This window comes from Ctenopharyngodon idella, chromosome 2, assembly GCF_019924925.1.
Source record: "Ctenopharyngodon idella isolate HZGC_01 chromosome 2, HZGC01, whole genome shotgun sequence".
NCBI classification, from domain to species: Eukaryota; Metazoa; Chordata; class Actinopteri; order Cypriniformes; family Xenocyprididae; genus Ctenopharyngodon; species Ctenopharyngodon idella.
In genome coordinates this window covers 1,502,120-1,524,453 of record NC_067221.1, presented here as the reverse complement: position 1 = coordinate 1,524,453, position 22,334 = coordinate 1,502,120, and the positions used below count along the sequence as shown (strand labels likewise).

Here is a 22,334-nt window from a genome sequence, read left to right as displayed (position 1 = left end):
TTTTTTTTTTTTTTTTTTTTTTGTCAGCTGTTTTCAGAGCTATTTTTTGTTGTTATTTTTATTGTATTTTGCCATAATTGACACAAAAACCCGATATGCTCTCATTGTGTCATGGCGACATCATGTGGTCAACACGTGAACGTGACTGGAACTCATTGAGGTCTAAAGTGGGACATTTAAGTTGGGATATTCACACCTCGTCTGGAATTCACAACTGAACCTCGAAGAGTTTGCACTCAAACTTGAAAAGCATTATTACAGTAGGCTAGTAATAAAACAATAGTTTGCATTACTTTTTCGGTCTATTTTGTTAAAAATAGTCATCAAGTTATAGTTCCCGCCGTTATTTGAGATGAATCGCTGTCTAACGTCCGCGTTGCCAAACTTTTCTAACGTTATTTTAAACCAACTGATTTCAACAAGTCAAAACAACAACCTACCTGATCATGAGACATATTGTTGTGGATTTTTGATGTTGTTAGTAGTAGCAGTGTCATAATTAGCTGATGAGGCGATCACCTGTAGTCATCATGGGAACAGCGATGCGCCTCAAGTCTTCAGATTCATCCGCAGAGTCGAAGCACAACTCGCGTTATCACTAAAACAATGTTCCTCCGCAAGTAACATGTAGTTTTAAGCTTCAACCGCTTACATAGTTTTAAAGGGGACCTATTATGCAAAATTCACTTTTATAAGGTGTTTGAACACTGTGGGTAAACAACCAGCCTATAATGGTAAAAAATCCACCCACTCATTGTTTTTATAATTCCCATTAATCAAACAGTCTCTTCAAACGCATGGTTCCAGATTTCCCCCTACTCTTAGGTAAGAGCCCCGCCCATGACTGCCGTCATTTCTGTTTACTCGCTGTAGCAGCTGGAGGTATAATGTCAAAGAAAGAAAGAAAAAAAAAACATTACAAATGTCCTGTTATTGGATGTACCAACAAACATAAAGAGTCTCCATTTTATCATTTTACGTTTTACGCTGGACTGCTTCACAAACGAGGGTCAATTCAACACTGGATTTGCACAAAAGATTAACATGACGGCACATGCTAGTGGATGAGTTGAATCAACTCCACAGCAACTACATAAATTTATCCACTAACCATTCAGAAACGTCCAAAAGTTGTAACTTCTTCCTGAGTCTCTCCATCAGTGTCGACTCCGGTTTGAACAATGTAAGGCTGAACACCGTTACTGACAATCCTCATTTTGGCTGCGTGAGATTCTCCAGCTTTGTTGTTGTTGAGCAACAGAAGCGCGAGCTGTTAAAGCTCCGCCCTCTTCTGGAAAGGGGGCCGGGAGCAGCAGCTCATTTGCATTTAAAGGGACACACACAAAAACTGCGTTTTTGCTCACACCCAAATAGGGGCAAATTTGACAAGCTATAATAAATGATCTGTGGGGTATTTTGAGCTGAAACTTCACAGACACATTCTGGGGACACCAGAGACTTATATTAGATCTTGTAAAAGGGGCATAATTATATTTAAAGCATCACTTCTAAAACACAACACTGAACAAAATAAATACTCTGATTTTAATCTCTTATGGCTCATTCAACATGAAACAGTATTACAATAACACTGTGGTAAAATGAAAACAGTAATTTTTCATATAAAACTATTAGTGTATGTTGTCTGGCAGTGTTTTGTAAGGGTTGAGAATGCCTTTAGGATCCAGCATGGCTTTAATGCTGCCCATGAGGGCGACTGCCTCTGAGGGTTTACTGTAATAAATGTAGTTTCTCTTCTTCAGACCCAAGCCATGCTCTGCACTGATGCTGCCTTTCCATTGGGACGTCCACTCGTACACGTACGGCTCAATGGCAGCCAGTAGAGCGGGGTCTTTAGAGGGGGATGTGATGTTTAGATGAAGATTTCCATCACCTGAAACAAAAAAAAAGTATCTTATGCTCAAAAAGTCGAAGTGTATTCCAGCTACAGACTTAGTCCAGCAATTATTGTAATAGATAACCATACCAACATGTCCATAACCGACAACATTCTTGGCCATGTCTCCAAGGTGCCCCCTCATGTCTTCAACTAAATCGTAGATCTTCTCCACAGGGAGGGAGATGTCATATTTGTAGTTGTAGCCTTCATGTGTCAGAGCTTCTGTGACTCTCTCCCTCAAAGACCACAATGCCTGTATATGACATAAGACCTTTAGCGCATCAAGTTCAAAAACACAGACAAATGTTGAATTCTGCCAATCGATCCACACAACACAAGTGAGCAGAGTGCCTTGATTTTTGTCGCCTCTGTCGCAACTGTCCCTTCGGTCACCAGAGATGATGTCATGACTTCCTCAAGGAAGTTGTGTAGTTTTTCTTCATCATGGGCTGAGTTGGATCCAGCGGTCTCGATGACAATGTAAAAGGGACATTCTGCAAGACATATCATTCTACTTTAAAACATATTCCAGAGTCCAATAAAAACAAAATATAGCTGCGAGCAGCAATTATCGGGGTTCAAGGCCTTTAAGCACATGGGTAAAAAGGTATTATAATTTAATTAGCCTGTAACCATCTCGATCATAGATTTTAAATTCCCTGTATTACAGACAATACAGGCAATTTAGCATAGGAAATATATGATTTCAAAGCTTTTTAACAGTTATCAAGGTTGAGCCAAAAACCTAGGACTAGTTCGCCAAAGTGGCGAAGTAATGAACGATTCGATGGACAGCGGCGGTCCTAGTTTCTTAGAACGAGGAGTTCTACCATGTGGTATAAATGTTGTGGGTGTGTGCGAAAAAACTGTGAGATACACAATCCTTTATGCATGTGAAAAACGGGAAGCTGCCCCCTGGTGGCCAATTTCTTTAGAATTTCTCACATGCCTCTAGGGCCGTGAATCAAACAGGCCCAGTGAGTTTCGTTCCGATCGGCCTCCGTTAACCTTGTCTGATAGCTGCTCAATCTTCATTGGCCACCGCCGGCCGCGTTTTTCGAGATACCCGAATGTCCTCAAAGGTAGTCTTGGCACCTTGGACAAAGACACCACATGCCAATTTTCAAGTCAATCAGATTTAGGGTTTGCCATTCTTAAGTTTTTTTCCACGTTATAGCGCTACCAAGTGTACAGTCGCCGCATCCTTTTTCACGCGACCACAGAATAAGTTCTTACATATCTGTGCCTAGTTTGGTGATATATATATCTCATTCCATTCACGAGTTATAGCCATTTTAGTAAAAGAAATGATCAAAATTTATCGAAATTTCAACTTTTTTTTTTTTTATAATTATTGACAGTCAGACTCCAGAGAATCTTGCTGCACTGATCGGACCAAAAACCTAGGACTAGTTCGCAAAAGTAGTTTTTTCAAAAAAAAGTCCCAGAAAATACCCGAAAATTTTGCCAGGGCGGTGATTTAATCCAAGGGATCAAATTTTGTTGGGTTCAGGAGTTATGAGCGATTCTATACTTTTGACCGTTGTAGCGCCCCCGTCAGGTCGATTGGGGTGATGTTGTAGACGGTGTGAGTACTACCAGCCCTCCAATTTTCAAGTCTCTACGACTTACGGTTTGGTCTGCCTGATCATTTTTAGGGGAGAATGCTGATTCTTGGAAAATTTTACAATTACAATAGAGTTTCAGAGCTACGCTAAGTCAGCACAAAGTAAAAATCCACTCTAAATGCATGTTATTGATGTTATTGTGAATGATTCATCCATCGATCTTCCGGTGAAATGACAAACGACTTCTTTCTGGTGATGTATGGCAGACTTCTCCAATCATTTCATCCGCTTAAACCCCGCCCCCTTTCTTACAATCAGCCGCAAGCTCACATTCAAATCCTTCTCCATCCAATCAACAACCAATGGATAGAAGCAGGTCCCCGTCCTACATTTTTTCCTTGTTCAATAATCCACTTAACTCGGATGTATGTCACAATAATACAGAATAAATTATGTGTCACTACTCACGACTTTAAAAACAATGGTACCCAAAGCATTAAACTGTAAGAGTAATGACACTAGTGTTTACCTGTGATGGGGTTGGTGAGTTTCAGATGCTTCTCCAGAAGGTTCATACAGGAAGCATCTAAAAACTCAAAAGCAGACAGGATCTCTCCCAGCATCCCTCTACAACACTGAAATGTTTCCAGCAGTTGCTGAAAGCTGGAGCACCCTGTAGAACACACGAGGAACTGCAATGAGCTGAAGCAGCCACACAGTAAAGGCCAGTTTACACCAACAATGATAACTATAAAGATAACTGAAACAATAACTACTAGTGTTGTCAAAAACACCGGTACTTCGGCGTTTGAAAGCAGGTGTTTATCAGTGGATCCCTAATATATCCGCTCAAAAAGCTAGGGGGAAATGCTGGTACTGTCACATTTTTAAAATGAAAGTTGGTACTTTTGACAACACTAATAACTACACCAATGTATGATAGTGTATTGTTTATCATAAGTGCACATTATGTCGTCTCTTGCTTTAAATGCTCAAGCTCTTTAAGGTCATGTGAATTCTGATTGGCTGTCAGTATGTTTATCAGTGTTGAGGGTAACGCAAAAATGTTTAAAATGAGATTTACATTTGATGTGTCATTTTACCTAAAAATGCTACATTGACCGCTTTAGGCTTGCGGGGGCACAGGATGGAAACAGCAGTAATGACCCCTAATGTTCCTTCTGAGCCAATAAAAAGCTGCTTGAGGTCATAACCAGTGTTGTCCTTGCGAAGTGTGGCTAAGCAGTTCAAAACCCGCCCATCTGCCAAAACCTTCACATGAAAGATGGGTAAGAACACAACTTAAAGACATTTTGCCACTTTTGGATATCATATAAAAAGAGGTAGATTTCTAACTCTCTTTCATTTCTGTTAAAATGGAGGTGCTCACCACTTCCAGGCCCAGAACTGTCCCTCTAAGCGACCCGTAGCGCAGCAGTCTGAGCCCACCTGCATTAGTGGACACATTCCCTCCAATTTGGCAGCTTCCCTTCGCCCCGAGATCCAGTGGCATGATGAAGTCTCTTTCCTCTAGATAGTGAGACAGGTTCTCTAACACACAGCCTGCCTGACAAGTGAGGATACCTGAAAGCCAAATGAATATATTTAACCTTTGTCACAGATGCTACATGTAAAGTTACGATGGCATCTCGCAAGCACACCTGAGATGTTATCAAACGTCATGACTTGGTTCATTAGAGAAGTGGAGAGGATGATCTCATCAAACACAGGGACACTTCCTCCCACCAGACCTGTGTTCCCTCCCTGCGGACACACTGCCAGATGCCGCTCATTACAGTACCTGTGGAAAAACATCGGATGATTTAAGAAAACAAGCCTTGTAAACAAATACACACTACAAAATTCAATGTGATCATGGAAATCTGACCTGAGAATCTTAGAGACCTCCTCTGTTGTTTTGGGTCTCAGGAGTACTTCACTATTACCTACCAGAAAAAAACAAACAAACATTAATTGATATTTAATATTACAATCCTCAAACATTATGCTTGAATAGGGCTGGGCAGTATATCGAGTTTGTACGACGTATCAATATATTTTTTATAAACGATATAGAATAAGGCAATACCTACGGAAGCTGGTTTCTGCCACTAAATAAAAAAATAATTCTGACTTTTTTTCACAATGGGAGTTTTTAATCAAACAATTCTGACTTTACATCTCGCAATTCTGACTTTATATCTCGCAATTCTGACTTTATAACTCGTAATTCTGACTTTATATCTCGCAATTATGACTTTATATCACGCAATTCTGACTTTATATCTCGCAATTCTGGCTTTATAACTTGAGTTATAAAGTCAGAATTGCAAGATATAAAGTCAGAAACGTCCAGTTTCATTCTAAAAGTTGTAACTTCTTCCTGAGTCTCTCCATCAGTGTCGACTCCGGTTTGAACAATGTAAGGCTGAACTCTGTTACTGACAATCCTCATTTTGGCTGCGTGAGATTCTCCAGCTTTGTTGTTGTTGAGCGACCGAAGCGCGAGCTGTTAAAGCTCCGCCCTCTTCTGGAAAGGGGGCCGGGAGCAGCAGCTCATTTGCATTTAAAGGGACACACACAAAAACGGCGTGTTTTTGCTCACACCCAAATAGGGGCAAACAAGCTATAATAAATGATCTGTGAGGTATTTTTTGGGGTCTAGTTTTCTGCGTGCATCACGTGAACGAACATAAAAAAAAATCTTACTGGCCACAAACTTTTGAACTAAAATGCAACTCGCTTACATTGATAGAACATGCATAAAGCTTTTAAACTACATGCAAATAGTTCACCTTCCACTGTCTTAAGCCAGTCTATATTGCTGGACTTCAGCAGGTCTGGATCAGTGATGGTTCTTCCAGGCAGCAGAGTTCTGAAGAAGGCCAGGTCGTTCTGTGTGACCCTGGAGAAGGGTAACCGTGGAGGAGCAGCACCAGGGTTTGATGGGCTCGCTCCCAACCCTCCGCTGTGAACACAGCGATGCTGAGTCAGCTGACTCAAGGTCACTATCAGAGCTCTGTCAGAGATCACTCGGCCCACCGCAGCGAGAGCAGAGCTGTGCCGTGACCAGAGTGACCAAATACACATGGACTTCAGAGGACGTCCTGTGAGCCTCTGAAAGATCCCCATATCTGTAGTGGAGAGAGGGGGATTACACTTCAAACTGCAAATATTGCAAGTTTTGTACATAGTTTACCATTCTTACATGGGCAGATATTATTATGAGAATGAGATACATATTAATTTGAGTCTTATTGCACAGGGATGTTAAGGAATAAATGATTAACCAACATATCTATTACAGTGATCACAGTACACAATCGTATTCCAAAACACAAAACAGTAATTTAATCTGGAAATCCATTTACATGTTGCAGAAAACATAATACTGTATCACAATATAAACATTATATATTATATTCTGTTACATCATCACTATATTTGTTTATATATTAGATTTTACAAACTTTAATACATTTGTTTTGATTTCATTATTTATTTTACGTCAGAATGATTGCATACTTCTACAATTGGTACAAGCTCATAATGACAAAATATTATTGACCCAAAAAACTACAAATTGCATGTGCCATGGTTTACATCTGCATGAGTTACATTAAATTGTAGAATTTGAAAATTTATTTCATTAACATTCGCTATCTTGTTACAGAAAATATCGGGTAGGAAACCTACTGTGTCAGAGGAGAAGGGAGTTTCAGCCGATTTCACATTATATCACAGAGGTACTGAATCTTCTAACACTGCCTACAACTACAAGGACTGTGCAAATGTTATGATTCACTTCCTCGTGAGTTTTTGCAGCAGGATTATAAGGTGAAACAGCGCCGTCTATCGACCAGGAGTACAATAGCCCTCACGTTTGAATCCTGTATTATTTGTACCTTTTTATTATTTACACCATATTATAAGACAAAGATTTCATATAAGTTTTAACAGACAATATTTATCTTTATTTTCTGAAAGAAACACCAAACATCAAGACAGACACTGCTCATTTTATTGATAATTTAATCAGTATTATAATTCAGAAGTTGCCCATACAATGTGTTTGTATCTTTTATAAGCAGTAATATGATTATAAACTATAGTAAAGGTCATTATGAATACTTCACAAAACCAAAAGAAGCAATCTTGCATTGATGCCGGATGATTTGGATCTCCAGATATCTTCGTCCACTTAATCATGTTTGTATGACATCTTTATTCATGACATTGTCAGTATGATTTAACATTAGCAGCAGTTCACACCCTAGCTGAATCGATATACATTCTCATTTTAGCCTCTATTACTGTTATTAACTCTGAAAACTTGATGTCTACTGATTTAGAACATGACTTGAGCTCTGAAATGGGTCTGTTTGGTGGTGTTATTGCCCATGCCAACTTTCAGCATCCACTTGGACTTCATCCTCCGTACGTACTGCATGTCCTTCTGCTGCTGGCTCACAAAGCCCTTACCTGCAAGAGAAGCCACGTTTTAAACAGTTAGTGCTGCAGAAATAAAGTCATCTGCCACATTTACAAAACCAAATGTTGTATTACTCTATGTCTGGACCATCACTAGAATATTCACCATCCACAGTAACTTACCGAAGTCTCCCGCCCATCCAAGAGCTCTGTACTGTTTAAGGACTCGACCGACAGCCTTCTGGTTGTGTGCTGGAACCAGCGCCCTCTGAACACCAAACCGCTGCTTATAGTACCTCATCAGGGAGCGATGGCCGATCTTAGCACCTTTAACACAAGGCAAATACAGAGTTTGGTCCTATATGCATTTTAAAACCATCCTGACAGGTCAAAAATATAAACACTTATAACATGCTTACCATAGTGAATCAGGGTAAGATAAAAACACATTTTGGATTGAGGATGTATTGACTCATTATTTAAATGTTAATTTTGAACAGAAAACATACATAGTGTACCTTTAAGTGTCAAAATGCTTGTACACAAAATGTGTTGTGAATACAGCTGTCAATCCGTACCTGAGGGCAAAGTGAGCTCCAGAGTCTCGTCATCAAACTCGACAGTCTTTTCATCAGGAAGTTCACCGTCCTTCATCTCCACATCATCTCCGTCTTTAGCGTCAGGATAACTGCTCCTGTATATTTAGAAGGGCAATATTTATTGCTCACATTAAAAATACAATATTCCTTTTTAATAGTCTTCTTTATTACTCCTAATGGGTCTGATGATGTTTGTACTTAACTCCAGAAACTCAGTAATGACTTCGGGAACCAAGTCGGTACTGAAATTTAAAAAATGTGACGCATTTCCCCCTAGCATTTTGAGTGCTGTTGAGCGGATTCGTAAACACCTCTGATTGGCCATTGAGTTCACATGCTCAACAGATATGTCTCTGATTGGCCACTGACATCTTTGACACACGTAATCACAGACATATCTGTTGAGCATGTGAACACAATGGCCAATCAGAGACATATCTGTTGAGCGCGTGAACTCAATGGCCAATCAGAGACATATCTGTTGAGCGCGTGAACTCAATGGCCAATCAGAGACATATCTGTTGAGCGCGTGAACTCAATGGCCAATCAAAGACATCTGTTGAGTGCATGAACTCAATGGCCAATCAGAGACATATCTGTTGAGCATGTGAACTCAATGGCCAATCAGAGGTGTTTAAGAATCTGCTCAACAGCGCTCAAAATGCTAGGGGGAAATGCTGGTATCGTCACATTTTTAAAATTTCAGTACCGACTTGGTAAGAAGTACCGGTACTTTTGACAACACTAATACCTAATAAAGAAGACGTTTATACGTATAAAAGCCACAAATTTACAAATTTGAATTAATTTCATACTTGTTGATATACCAAAATGTTTTCTCAGTAACACTTTGGTTTAATTTTTTAAAGTCGCAATGTAATGGAGGTAGCGACAGATATTTTATTTTGTAAAGGATTATCAAAAAAGAAAAAAAATGTAGGGTGGGAAAATCTGGGACTTCTATCCATTGGTTGTTGATTAAAATCTATAAAAATTAAAAAAAAAAATGCTGGAACCCAAAGTAAATTTATACAACTTGAAATGTTAAAAACATCGGCCGATGCCGATATGGTGCCCGATATATTGTGCATCCCTAGTCTTCAGAGGATAATAACAAACGTCCGTGTACCTGAAGTCGTAGAAGTCTGCGAACTCGAGCGCTGCGTCTCCGTCTGTGAGGAGTTTGCAGTGACTCTTGTCGGTCATGTGTGCCTGAACTGCTTCTGTAGAGTAGAAGGACTTGCCTTTCTCGTTACACCATAAGCACACCTTACCGACACCAACCTTCTCTCCTGCAGAAGAACGCACAGATTAATGAAAGAAACATTTCCAAAGACCAACTCCAACTTCATAACTCCAGTTCTCTCTCTGGCTTACCCAGGTATGAAAGAAGTCCTCTCAGGTCCACCAGATACTCGATATCTGGGAGGAAGAAGCTGTGTGTTTTGGTCATGTGTGCCACGTTTCTGGAGAGTGAGCGTGAATGATGTCCGCAGAACAGACAGTCTGTCACTGGGATTGTACCGGGGGCCAGAGCTGCCGCAGATGTGGAGTCCTCCTCCTCCATCTCCTCCTCTTCATCATCATCATCATCATCACCATCCATATTCTCATCAACATCCTCCCATCCTTCAAAGAAAAACAAAGTTATATTATTATGTAGTCTATATGACAGACTTGCGCTGTACTTAACTGTATTTTCCTTTTTGAAGTGATTTCAATCATATTTCAAGCAATTCAAAACCATAATGGCGAACAGTGCACATCTGAAGTGTCTCAGCTGAAGGAAATAATTATTTGTTGGCTTTAATATATCGGCTAAATGTTCTTATCAGGCTGATAACGATAACATTAAAAATGAACATATATCGAAATGGTGATCGATATATCGTGCATCCCTAATTCTTACCTTCCTCCTCCTCCTCCTCTTCTTCACCCTCCTCATCTGTGATCTTCTTGGCCTGCTGTTCGAACCACTGCAGCCGAGGCGGTTTGTCCGGCCGCTGTCGGACCCGTTTCTCTGTGGGCGTGGCTTCAGAAGGGGTGTGTCTCTGCTGTTCTCTGAGTGCTTTCTGAAGTGCCTCATTCTGTGCATCTTTGTCTAGCTCCGCCCCTTTCTCTAGATTCTTCTCGTTCATTCGCTGGACAGTCTCCTGGGCGGCGGCCAGGGCTTTCCTCTCAGCCTGCTGGTGCTTGTTGGACTGAATATGATTGGTGTAGGCGTTGTCAGTGGAGAACTTCTTGTTGCAGGTGGCGCAGTAGGCCGAACCGTGTCCGGCGGCCTGGCTCTCCTCCTCGGCCGCTGCCCGCTGCGCCAGCACTCGCTCCTGGAAGTTTTCTGCGGTGACCGGAGGCATGTCTGCAACCTTCCTCTTCAGATTGTAGCGGTGCCAGTCTGTTTTATAATGCGCCCGCTGGACCTCGCCGTCAGAGAACTGCACACGGCAGCTGATGCACGTGTACGACATGACTGCGGGAAAACACAATTCTTATCAATCAAATTCATATTTTAACCCTCTGGTATTTGATCCTGGAGTTCAAAACTGACTGAAGACAATAAGCATAACCTTTCTTTTAGTAAAATGAATATATTATATTTTACTTAAATTATATTTGTTTAATATTTTTGTATTTGTGTGTGTCTATTTATACAACGTCAAAAATATTATATTAATATTATTGTCCAGCAAAATTATGCGATAAATAAACTGTGTGGAATAAATACACACACAAAAAGCTGTATTTGTGGTGTAGCTGTTGTTTACCCATCATCTACAGCAAAAACACGATGATATTGGAATTTGAGGGTGCACCAGTGCAGGATAAAATTAACATTTTAAACAATTATTATAATTCAGCACAGTAACTTGGTGTTTTCCATGTAGGCCTACATACCAAAACACTGCTACACCAAATATAAAGAGATAAATAAATAAAAACATTTGAGGAATTGTACCTTTTGACTCAAGATCTTGACATATAGCTCTCGTATGTTACCAGTGTGACAACTAACCCCGGTCTGTTTTTCATTAAACTTGACTCATTACATAAACAAACGTATACATCATCGAACACTCACACGACACGTGACGTTAAGGTAATATAAAGTAATTAAAATTCAGTCCAGTAGAGTCATATAAGATTTTAAGTCATTTTGTGCTCTAGATCAACATAAGAGTGTACCAAACCATTAAATCTCGTAAAATTCGAGTATAACCATAACAATACTACTATGTGGTAAATTTCCATAGAATAAATTCGTTATAACTCATAGATCAGAAAGAAAGTGAGATCTTACTTGGTTTATTTGATCCTCCCTAGTAAAAGTTCACAGCTCCACAGCACTGACAACACGAGGATGGTAAAACAAAACAACCTTTGAACCCGAACACAAGCGATCTCACAGACACAGCGCCACCCTGCGGTATGGAGGACAAGCCCCCTCGCCTGTGGCCTCTTGTGATAATAAACACTGTGTTCGAAATCGCCCCCTATACCCTCATTAACTATTCCCTACATTACTCCACTAATACGGTATAGCCCATTTGAAGGAGTGAATGAAAACGAGGTAGTGAATTCAAACACTGAGAGACGCTTTTGAATAGTTTGTGCTTGCTGTTTAATATTCATTTGAAACTGGCAGCTCCATAGTAATGAAAAGGTTTATCTTGAACTCTGTCATGAAAAGTAGCATGTATAAACCTTGTTAAACTGTTTAATAATTAAACGGGAATTTATACATGTAAGATTTTACGCTGTAGCCTAGACCAGGGGTTTGGAAAATGGATGATTCAGCTGCAGGCGCCATCTTCTGACGAGACGCGGGAAATCATTTGGCGCGATCCTCACAGTGCATTATGGGTATTCTCTATCCATTGAGTGTACGACTGCTTCCGAAATCGCATACTTCCCTACTATATAGTAGGCGAAAAACACAAAAGTCGTGTGTCCGAATTCACAGTACTCATAAAAAAGTAGGCAAAAAGTACCCGGAAGATCTACTACTTCCGGTGGGATGCTGAAGTGTGTGGCTGCATCCGAAAACCTAGGAAGCGGACTTGCTGCCTCGCTGCCCTATCAGGCAATGACTTAAGGCAGCGTTTGTGCATTAAGGTACCTCACGAAACTGATTTCGGACAGACTTCTGAGGCAGCGTAACAGTTTAATGATCTACCTCAAAATAGCGCGAGCTTTGGTGAGAACTAAACAAATATTTAATTACTACAGTAGTAAATTGTTGTAAAATTGTAAAAAACAAAAAACAAAAAAAAAAACATTTACACACAAACTGACCAGCAAACTCAACTTTCGGACACCATCTTTAATTTTCTAGCTCAACAGTCACAGAATGGACGCACAGGATTGTGGGATATCAAAGGCAGTGAAGGATACGTCTATGCTGCCTTCAGAAATCGATCAGATGAAGGTATCTCAGGAAACAGGAAGTGAAGCTAACATTGGATTCGGATGTGCCTTGATGCCTTCCTACCTTGAAATGTGTCCTCCGAAGGCAGCATTTTTCAGTTTTCGAACGCAGCCTATACATGATGGACACTTTACTATCCCAGAAGGCTGCGGGAGAAGATTTATGAATGGCAGTGAAGCGACACAACTGACGCCGTAGGTCACATGACAGATGTAGTATGTCCGGATTACATTCGTACTATATAGAAGGTACTTTTTTAGCAGTTATGAAGAAGTAGTTACTTAGTTATTCAAAATAAGTAGAATGCAATTTCGGACGCATCTTACATCAGTTGTACATTCGTTATTGCGGTGCATTATGGGATTAAATGAGTGCAATCGATAATGTGGTTTCAGACACCACTAAAAATGGCTGTTCCTTCAAGTTGTGCCCTATTTAAAGGGATAGTTCACCCAAAAATGAAAATGTGATGTTTATCTGCTTACCCCCAGGGCATCCAAGATGTAGGTGACTTTGTTTGTTCAGTAGAACACAAATGATGATTTTTAACTCCAACCGTTGCCGTTTGTCAGTTGTATAATGCATGTCAATGGGAACTCCATCTGTAAGAGTCAAAAAAACATGCACAGACAAATCCAAATTAAACCCTGCGGCTCGTGACGACACATTGATGTCCTAAGACACGAAACAATTGGTTTGTGCGAGAAACCGAACAGTATTTATATAATTTTTTACTTCTAATACACCACTATGTCCAACTGCCTTGAGCATCCGGTTGGTGAGGTCTGAAAACGCACTCTGATGACGGAAGTGATCTCTCACGTGTGTATGTCAATGAGTGCTCAAACAAACCGATCGTTTCGTGTCTTAGGACATCAATGTGTCGTCACGAGCCGCAGGGTTTAATTTGGATTTGTCTGTGCATGTTTTTTTGACTCTTATAGATGGAGTTACCATTGACATGCATTATACAACTGACAAACGGCAACGGTTGGAGTTAAAAATCATCATTTGTGTTCTACTGAAGAAACAAAGTCACCTACATCTTGGATGCCCTGGGGGTAAGCAGATAAACATCACATTTTCATTTTTGGGTGAACTATCCCTTTAAGGGTATAGGGGGTGACTTCGGAGCAAGTGTATCCATCGTATGAGCACTTAAAGGAATAGTTCACCCAAAAATGAAAATTCTGTTGAACACAAAGTAAGATATTTGGAAGAATGTTTGTAACCAAGCAGTTCTCGCCCTCCATTTACAATCATAGTATTTTTTTTTCCTACTATGGTAGTCAATGGAGGGTGAGATCTGCTTGGTTACAAACATTCTTCCAAATATCTTCCTTTGTGTTCAGCAGAACAAAGAAATTTATACAGGTTTGGAACAACTTGAGGGGGAGTAAATGATGACAGAATCTTCATTTTTTGGGTGAACTATTCATTTAAAAATCTCGGCAGAAGTAGTAGGTCATCCGGCAATTTTTTCTGTGAATAAGCTAATTCCACCAAGGATGTGCAATAAAAGACCAAGCACATGGTCCATAATATCAATGCTACTTGCATTTAATTAATGTAGGTGAACTGTAATAAGCTTCAGAATAGGCTTATAAGTATAATTTAAAAAGAAAATCCAAACACACTGATAATATTGATAATATAATCTGTATAAATTTAAGTAAATGCGCAAAGTGTCACAGCCTCTTTCATGTTTCCTGAAGGCTGAAGCTTTTTAGTAAAAAAGGTAATTAAGGAGATAATGATTGTTATTAATTTAAAATTGTTGTGAGCAACTATTGTGACCTTGTGTAGCGCACTTTAAACATGATTCAGAGCTCATGGACATCTGATGAACGAATTCAAAGCCTTTTTAATAAAGAACTGTAAGCCACAGCAGTGTTTCCCATATTGTCTGACACTGGTAAATCTGCACGGAGGCGACGTTTCAATCAGCACGAGAATCATGTATACGCCGGCAGTTGAAATGTTTCTATACCTCAGGGACATCACAACCTTGGAGACTTCATAGCATTAATGCTGTTTGTGTGACTTCTCGCTGTCACCGCTCAACTGAAATTAATTGCGGCCCAAGGGTCGCTGTTCCACTGTATTAATTAATATTCACATACTGCCCAAAGAGAAAAGCAGTGGCGATTTATTTATAATGGCTAAGTGAGGGGAGATTGATGTTGGTGCCGTAGAGAGAGAGGATGAAACTACAAACCTGTGACAGAAGAGACCTCACCTCACATAACACACACCATGACAATGATTCTGTGTTATAACTAATGCATACATTAACTGATTTTGATGAAACTTCAGCTGTGTGTTCGTTGTAGGAGGCTGATCACATGGATGTGACTATTGTGAGTCAGTCATAGAAGTGTGTCACTTTAAAAATGCTTTGAAATCGCCCTCTTATTTTTACCCAATTTGCTTCAGTCTTCGTCAGATTAATGTCAAGACACCGCAGATGCACACCTGTGAAAGGATTCTTGTTATCTTGAATACTGCTGTCATGGCAACACTTCAAACTTTTATAATATTCTTGGGTGTTTTTGAGGCTCTTAGCATGCTTCAAATTGCATGAAACTCGACACACACGTCAAAGTTGTCGGCCAGTAGACATGGGCAAAAAAATAAGTGTGGAGAAGGGCGCCACCTTTTGACAAAATTTGGGAATCTTACTTACAGTCACCAAACTCGGTACATTTATTGTTCTTATCGAGCCGGACAACTTTCTAATTTACAGTCATTAGCTCCAACCTACAGGAAGTCAAAATATTTTGGTTTAATTGTGGATTTTTTGAATAATCAGGCTCTGAGTTAAGTACTCCTCGTAGGGGCTTCATGCAATCGCCACCAAACTCAGTCAACATGAAACAAAGACAGTAAATTGTGAACAACTATGGGATATCTTGCACAGTGTTGCCATGGCGAGGAATTAAAATGACAAAAAAAAAAGAGGGGGGGGGGGGGGGGGGGGCAGGAAGTGTCTCATATCATGTAAAATCATTGTTCGATTTAAATAAAATTAAGATTGTATGTTGCCCGCCATGCACAGGTTTCCTTAAGCCACCGGGGTGGTGGTGGTGCCGAGGATTGGACCCGTCATTGCTGCTTGCAGCTATATTTTGAATTTAATTTTGAATTTTACATCGTAACAGTGCAAAAGTCTTTAGTGACAGATATATATATATATATATATATCATTGCATTGACCCAAACTTTTGAAAATTTTAAAATATATTAAATATTTACTATTTTCACAATAGTACTATTTTACTGTATTTTTGATCAACTAAATGCAGCTTTTGTGAGACTTCTGAACGGGAGTGTGTATTGAAGCAGGTGCAGTGAACAGAACATAAAAACAACACACATTTCAATATAAATAGTTTTAATAAATTAAGAGCTGGGAGAGCAGGAAGTCTTGGTAAAAGGGGTTATGTTATTTTATTAGTCTTAAATTTGTATCTACAACGAAGGGACAAGCAAAAAAATAAGCAACAACTCCATGAAAAAAAAAAAAAAGAAATCAAAGAGAGAGAGAAAAAAAAAATACATTATTGAAGCACTTTTTCCATCCTTTTTTTTTTTTAATAAGCAACTTTTAAATCTAAAAGTAACTTTACAATATAAAGAAACATACAAAGAACATCTTAATTTACTACACAAGACAGAAAGAGTCCAAACTACCCTAAACATGAAATACAAAGCAAACCCAGGAGACAGACTGCTTCATACTCAATACTGCTCTCGGCCCTCGTCTCCTCGCTAATGTTACAGTATCGTACAGCGTCACAAGAGAATCACAGAGACGTGAGTGGTTTACATACAGAGGACTGGCCGAGGAGAAGAGAGACTGCAACCTAGAAAACACTAGAGAACAGGAAGGACACTTCCCTCCATTTTAGTACTTTTTTTTTTTTTTTTTTAAATCCTCACTCTTTTTTTGTTCGTTTTTTAAAATTTAAATAGATAAAAATCCTTCATAGTAAAGTTTGCAATGCGTGGTCCCTTTTGCACATAAAGAGACGACTTCCCGTGTTCATGTATGTCCATATAGGCGATGTGTTAAAAGGTGGGCTGCTGTCTGGAAAGTGCAAAGTGAGGACACGTCCGAGAGAGAGCGCTCCGCGAGCGTCTACGAGGAGCGAACGGTACTGTTCTCCTAAAACATGAGCGCTCGTTTACTAAGTAGAGGCTGACAAAATCTTTACATTTGCATGATTTAGTACATCTGTACAGAGTCAAGGACAGAGAATGGCGACTCTTTACATTTCTTTTTTTTCTACCCCCAAGATCTCGTAGTATTCATTGGTAGTGACTGAAATATCAAAAACATGTTGATGATATCAAAATGCACTTTACAGTATTTACAAACAAAGAAAGTAATAAAATAAGATAAACGCTGTATAAATGTGTGTTTCTTGTTGTCGTTGCGCTGTGGATAACTTACAGGTGACTAATGTGTGTGTACGACATCAGCAGGAGGATTTACCGCTTCCTTCTGACCCCTAATAACCATTCCACTGAGATTTCCAAAAACACATTTTGTTTAAAGGACACAAGACAAAACGAGACAAACAAATGGGCTGTCGGGCACATTTAGCTCAAATATCCCTCATTCAGTAGTCCCTGGACGTCATATTACTGACCCTTCATTTTAGCTCAGGAAAGGTCTGGATGTGGCTGACATCTCATGTTTTTGCAGATTATATTAGGTGTAATCATAGACTGTAAAAATAGAAAAGATGGACGATGTGTGTCCAATTCCTTCCACTGTAGAAAAATGAAGCCAAAATATCTGACATGCGGCAATTACGTAATTTGGAGGCGGAGTCTGAGCAGCACAGCTGTCAATCATGACGTCATACCCCATTTTTGCAGCATCAAATAACTAAAACAAAACTTACACTTGAACATATATCAGCGTGATTAGAACTACTTAAAATGACAGAAACCATCTTAGGGATGCACAATATATCAACCACCATATCGGTATCAGCCGATATATGTTCATTTTTAATGTTATCATTTTCAGCCTGATAAGAAAATTTGGCCGATATATTAAAGCTGATAAATAATGGATTATTTCTTTCAGCTGAGACACTTCAGATGCGCACTGTCCACCATTATGGTTTTTGAATTGCTTGAAATATGATTGAAATCACTTTAAAAAGGAAAATACAGTTAAGTACAACGTACAGCGCAAGTCTGTCATATAGACTACATAATATTATAATGAGAACATTATAATTGTGTGCTTGGGACATGGCTTTTAATGGTGAGACTTTTGTTTTTGTAATCATGCTCTCAAAAATTATATAAAAATTTTGATTTAGATTCATCGGCCAATATATCGGTTATCGGCCAAAATTTGAGACTTTTGTTTTTGTAATCAGGCTCTCAAAAATGATACAAAATTTTTAATTTAGATTTATCAGTCAACATATTGACTATCGGCTTTCAAATACAAAGAATTATCGGTTATCGGTATCGGCCAAAACTTGAGACTTTTGTTTTTGTAATCAGGCTCTCAAAAATTATATAAAAATTTGTAATTAGATTTAATCGGCCAATATATCGGTTATCGGCTTTCAAAAATAAAGAATTATCGGTATCGGCCAAATTTTCATATCGGTGCATCCCTAAAAAAAAAAAAAGTGTAATTGGATATTTTAGTTTGGCTCACGTCCCTTTCGATTACATGGAAAGGGCAGGGTTTATGACCTATACTGCATTCAGCCACCAGGGGGCGATGGAAATGCTTTGGCTTCACTTTTTAGGACACATGTGAAATAAAGGAACACATAATTAACAAAATGTGTTTGAGGAGGAGAATTTTGTTCCACAGCTGAAAAAGTATCCAGTATGATGAGCACCGAGCCAACAGGAACCTCATTTGTAGTGAAATTTCACGTGACCTGTTCAGATTCATGCAAAAAAGAAAGCACGTGGGTCTCCGGCGAGGGACAGAACGATACAAATCTTCAGGAGGTATCTTAGACTGGCATATTTACATGTGTACAATATGTCCTGACGGGTCGCATGCGAGACATGTGCGCCATAAATCAACAAAAACAACAAATAAATACGTTATGAATCACGGTGTTGTGTGTTTGAGTCACTGGTTACTAGTATTACTGCATGTTTTCGGCTCTGGTATGACATCACTTCCTCTCTACAGATGTGTTGTGACACACAGGCTGGTCTGAGAGGTTAAAGTCGCTGCTGGTTCGGTCGTTCACTCAACAGGGACAATGAAACCTGTACACTAGAGATGTAGAAGAAAAGGTACGGCTACCTTTTTAATCTGCGGGAGGTAAGATTTCACAGCAAACACAAAACGTGGTGTGGACTTACTGAAAAAGTCACGACACGTTGTTGTGCATTATGGATGTGTGCTTTTTCTGTCAAATTCATGGTTTACATACAATGTGCCCCTTAAAAAAAAAAAAAACTAATCAATAACCATCATTACAATATTAATAAAAATAAAATCAACAATTGATAATAATACAATACATACACAGAATAATGAAAACGTTCATCGGCGAACCCGTCGTGACGAGTTCCCTCTTGCATTTACACAATAACATGGAGGAAAAAGGTGCAGATATTTTCCACTGTAAAAACGACTGCATCCATTCAAGATTTTAAAAAGAAAGAATCAAAAAAAGTGGAGTGAGTTCGTAAAGATCATAACGCGAGCAGCCCGTGAAGCTCCTTACACACACACCTGCCTTCAGTCTCGCTAGTGTCCTGATCCAGAAAGGAAGTCCGGGAGGCAGGGAGATTCAGTCAACAAGCTCTTCCTGTGGCTCTGGGGCTGCTTCCTGTTTCCGCTGGCCATTTTGCACAAGCTGGGATGGGCCACTTTCATGTGAGTCCTCTGCTCGTGGGGCATCCCAGAAGGCTGTGCAGAAAAAGCCAGGGTGCCGGGGGTCGGTCGACGTGACGAGGGGACGGGGTCGAGAAGGAACGGAGGGGGTTTGAAAACGAAAACAAAAGAAGAAAACCCCAAATAAAATGATAAAACACGAAGAAATCACACACTCATCGTCATGTTGGGTGAATACTGGAGAGAGAGAAAGGGGAAGGGGGTGAGATCATGAGAACTCCACACAGAGCGAAATACAAGATGGTTATGACATCACCGGCCCAAAATACAGCAAGAAAATGCATGATTTTGTCGACAAAGCAGGAACCAGAGGACAGAAGAAGTTGTCCAGGAAACTGCTGGTCTTTTTATAACGAAAGCCATTTCCAGCACTCACTCTGAATCAGTAACACTTCAAATCATTTTGTCTTTTTTTAAAATTTGCCATTGATTTGTTCTGAGTCACATGGTCAGTGGGCGTGGCCTTCTGAGTGCCTGCTGGGCGAAGCTACACTAATGTTCAAAAGTTTGGGGTCGGTAAGATTTTTTAATGTTTTTGAAAGACGTCTCTTACTTCTGCTCACCAACACTGCATTACACTGATCAAAAATACAGTAAAAATTGTGAAATATTTTCACAATGTAAAATATCTGTTTTCTATGTGAATATATGTTAAAATATAATTTATTCCTGTGATCAAAGCTGAATTTTCAGCATCATTACTGCAGTCTTCAGTGTCACATGATCCTTCAGAAATCATTCTGATATGATGATTTGATGCTCAAGAAACATTTATGATTATCAATGTTGAAAACAATTTGTAACAAATGTAACTGTCACTTTTGATCACTTTAACATGTTTTTGCTCAATAAAAGTATTAGTTTCTTTTCTTGACATCTTACCGACCCCAAATGTTTGAACATTAGTGTACATGACTGGCAGGTGAGGGGAGCGGCAGGTCTTTGGGTTTGGGTCTGAATCTACTCACACTTTCACTTTGGAATGGGTTGAGGAAGTTGCCTCCCATTTCTCCGTCATCCCGCGGTGTGCCCGGCGGGTTGTTCATGCCCGCCATGTTGTTGGGGGAGTTCTGCAGAAAAAGAGGTGTTTGACAAAGACGGTTGAGAATGAGATGTGAAAACATTCGGGGGGAAACTAAAAACTAAAATACTAAAAACTAAAATATTTCTTACCTTTGGCAACCCATCCATGTCACCAGAGCCTGAAATAAACAAACATAGTATATGCTTATTTACTACACTTTTTTTGCTCACCAGATACTGTGGCTAGTGGTTTTCCAAAGTTACTAGCCACAATTTTGACATTGATACCACGGGGAAAAACTGCCGTATAAATATTTTTAATATTATCTCATAATTTGTCAGCAGGTTTATTAGGCTGCTGTCACTTTAAGATCCATTATACTGTTACACATGCGTTTTCTTTCTCAACTGTTTACATTCACTTCAAACATAACTGACTGTGTTTACGTGAATACTCACCAAGACCGCCATTTTGACATTATTTTGTGTGTATTTGACTGTTTAAGAGTAATAAGCAGCTAAAAAGAACTCAATTTAGTACTGAGAGGAGGCTTTATGTGGCGAGAACAAAATCTACGGGAATGAGTAAAATTATGCGCAATCCTACACCGAAATTCAAGCTCTGTAACACTAACAATATTCATACAGAGCAAGTTTTGACCTTACCTAATGACCCGTTCATATGATGCGGCTCCATGCCACCCATGCCGCCCATTGGGCCATCTGGACCGGGACCCATGGGGAACTGAGAAACACAGAGAAACAATAACATTCAACCAACCATCCACATCCAGTGCCCCGAATACAACAAGACTGCCTTATTGAATACGAGACATAAACATTCCTTTGAAAAGGATGAAAAGTTCCCTTCTGAGTTCCCTGAATGCATTTTTATGAAAACAATGATCATAATGTGACATTCAGGATTAATACAAGTCAGGAGCTCATGATTACAAATAAATCCAACCAGCTCTTAAATCACACTGAAGGGATTTATGATGACCGGCTAGCATTATGAAGCTTATTACATGACTACTTAAGCAAATAAATAAATAACTGTACATTAAATATCAATTTGAGCTCAAATTATAGTATTATGTAAGAAGAAAGAGACAGTGGAGTGTTATGAAGTATGGAGTACTACAGCTTATCAGTCATGATGATACACAAATATTTGACTGCTGAATGCCATAACTGGTCAATCAGAATCAAGTATTCCCAAACGCCGTCAGACATAAAATGTTCGGGAATCAGAATGTGTAGCTGTGGCTTTGGAAATGCACCAGACTGGAGTGGAAAACAGGACCATAAAATAATTAGAGCACCATGTACTTGTACATGTACCAACACTGCTGGTATTATTATAATTAGTATTATTAAAACTATTGTTGTTGTTACATTTAAATTATTACCACACTTTAATATGTGAATTATATTATCAGAAAACTCAACACATTCAGCTTTTATTTGTGCTTAATGGATAAAA

General features: G+C 39.4%; 3 protein-coding genes across 4 annotated transcripts in view; all 3 read right to left on the bottom strand.

The window, feature by feature from the left end:
- Positions 1-1,522: 1,522 nt before the first annotated feature.
- On the bottom strand, positions 1,523-7,329 carry LOC127524593 (D-2-hydroxyglutarate dehydrogenase, mitochondrial-like). Its single transcript, XM_051916244.1, has 10 exons — positions 7,165-7,329; positions 6,264-6,602; positions 5,357-5,414; positions 5,130-5,269; positions 4,859-5,052; positions 4,572-4,740; positions 3,998-4,141; positions 2,252-2,394; positions 1,988-2,153; positions 1,523-1,894 (listed from the first exon to the last, which is right to left on the bottom strand). Exons 2-10 carry the CDS (start codon positions 6,598-6,600, stop codon positions 1,632-1,634), a joined length of 1,614 nt encoding a protein of 537 aa, XP_051772204.1. The 5' UTR covers positions 6,601-6,602; positions 7,165-7,329; the 3' UTR covers positions 1,523-1,631.
- Positions 7,330-7,467: 138 nt separating this feature from the next.
- On the bottom strand, positions 7,468-11,959 carry znf622 (zinc finger protein 622). Its single transcript, XM_051916268.1, has 7 exons — positions 11,797-11,959; positions 10,408-10,968; positions 9,876-10,127; positions 9,628-9,790; positions 8,478-8,593; positions 8,083-8,226; positions 7,468-7,950 (listed from the first exon to the last, which is right to left on the bottom strand). Exons 2-7 carry the CDS (start codon positions 10,964-10,966, stop codon positions 7,817-7,819), a joined length of 1,368 nt encoding a protein of 455 aa, XP_051772228.1. The 5' UTR covers positions 10,967-10,968; positions 11,797-11,959; the 3' UTR covers positions 7,468-7,816.
- Positions 11,960-16,301: 4,342 nt separating this feature from the next.
- Positions 16,302-22,334, bottom strand: part of zgc:110158 (uncharacterized protein LOC553590 homolog) — a 75,006-nt gene continuing 68,973 nt past the window's right edge. For both annotated transcript variants that reach the window (XM_051916343.1, XM_051916333.1), the window contains 4 exons: positions 21,515-21,593; positions 20,999-21,027; positions 20,794-20,895; positions 16,302-20,002 (listed from right to left, as the gene is read on the bottom strand). In XM_051916343.1, the coding sequence (XP_051772303.1) occupies positions 19,973-20,002; positions 20,794-20,895; positions 20,999-21,027; positions 21,515-21,593 (240 nt within the window). In that variant the 3' untranslated portion in view covers positions 16,302-19,972. The remainder of the gene's footprint in view (positions 20,003-20,793; positions 20,896-20,998; positions 21,028-21,514; positions 21,594-22,334) is intronic.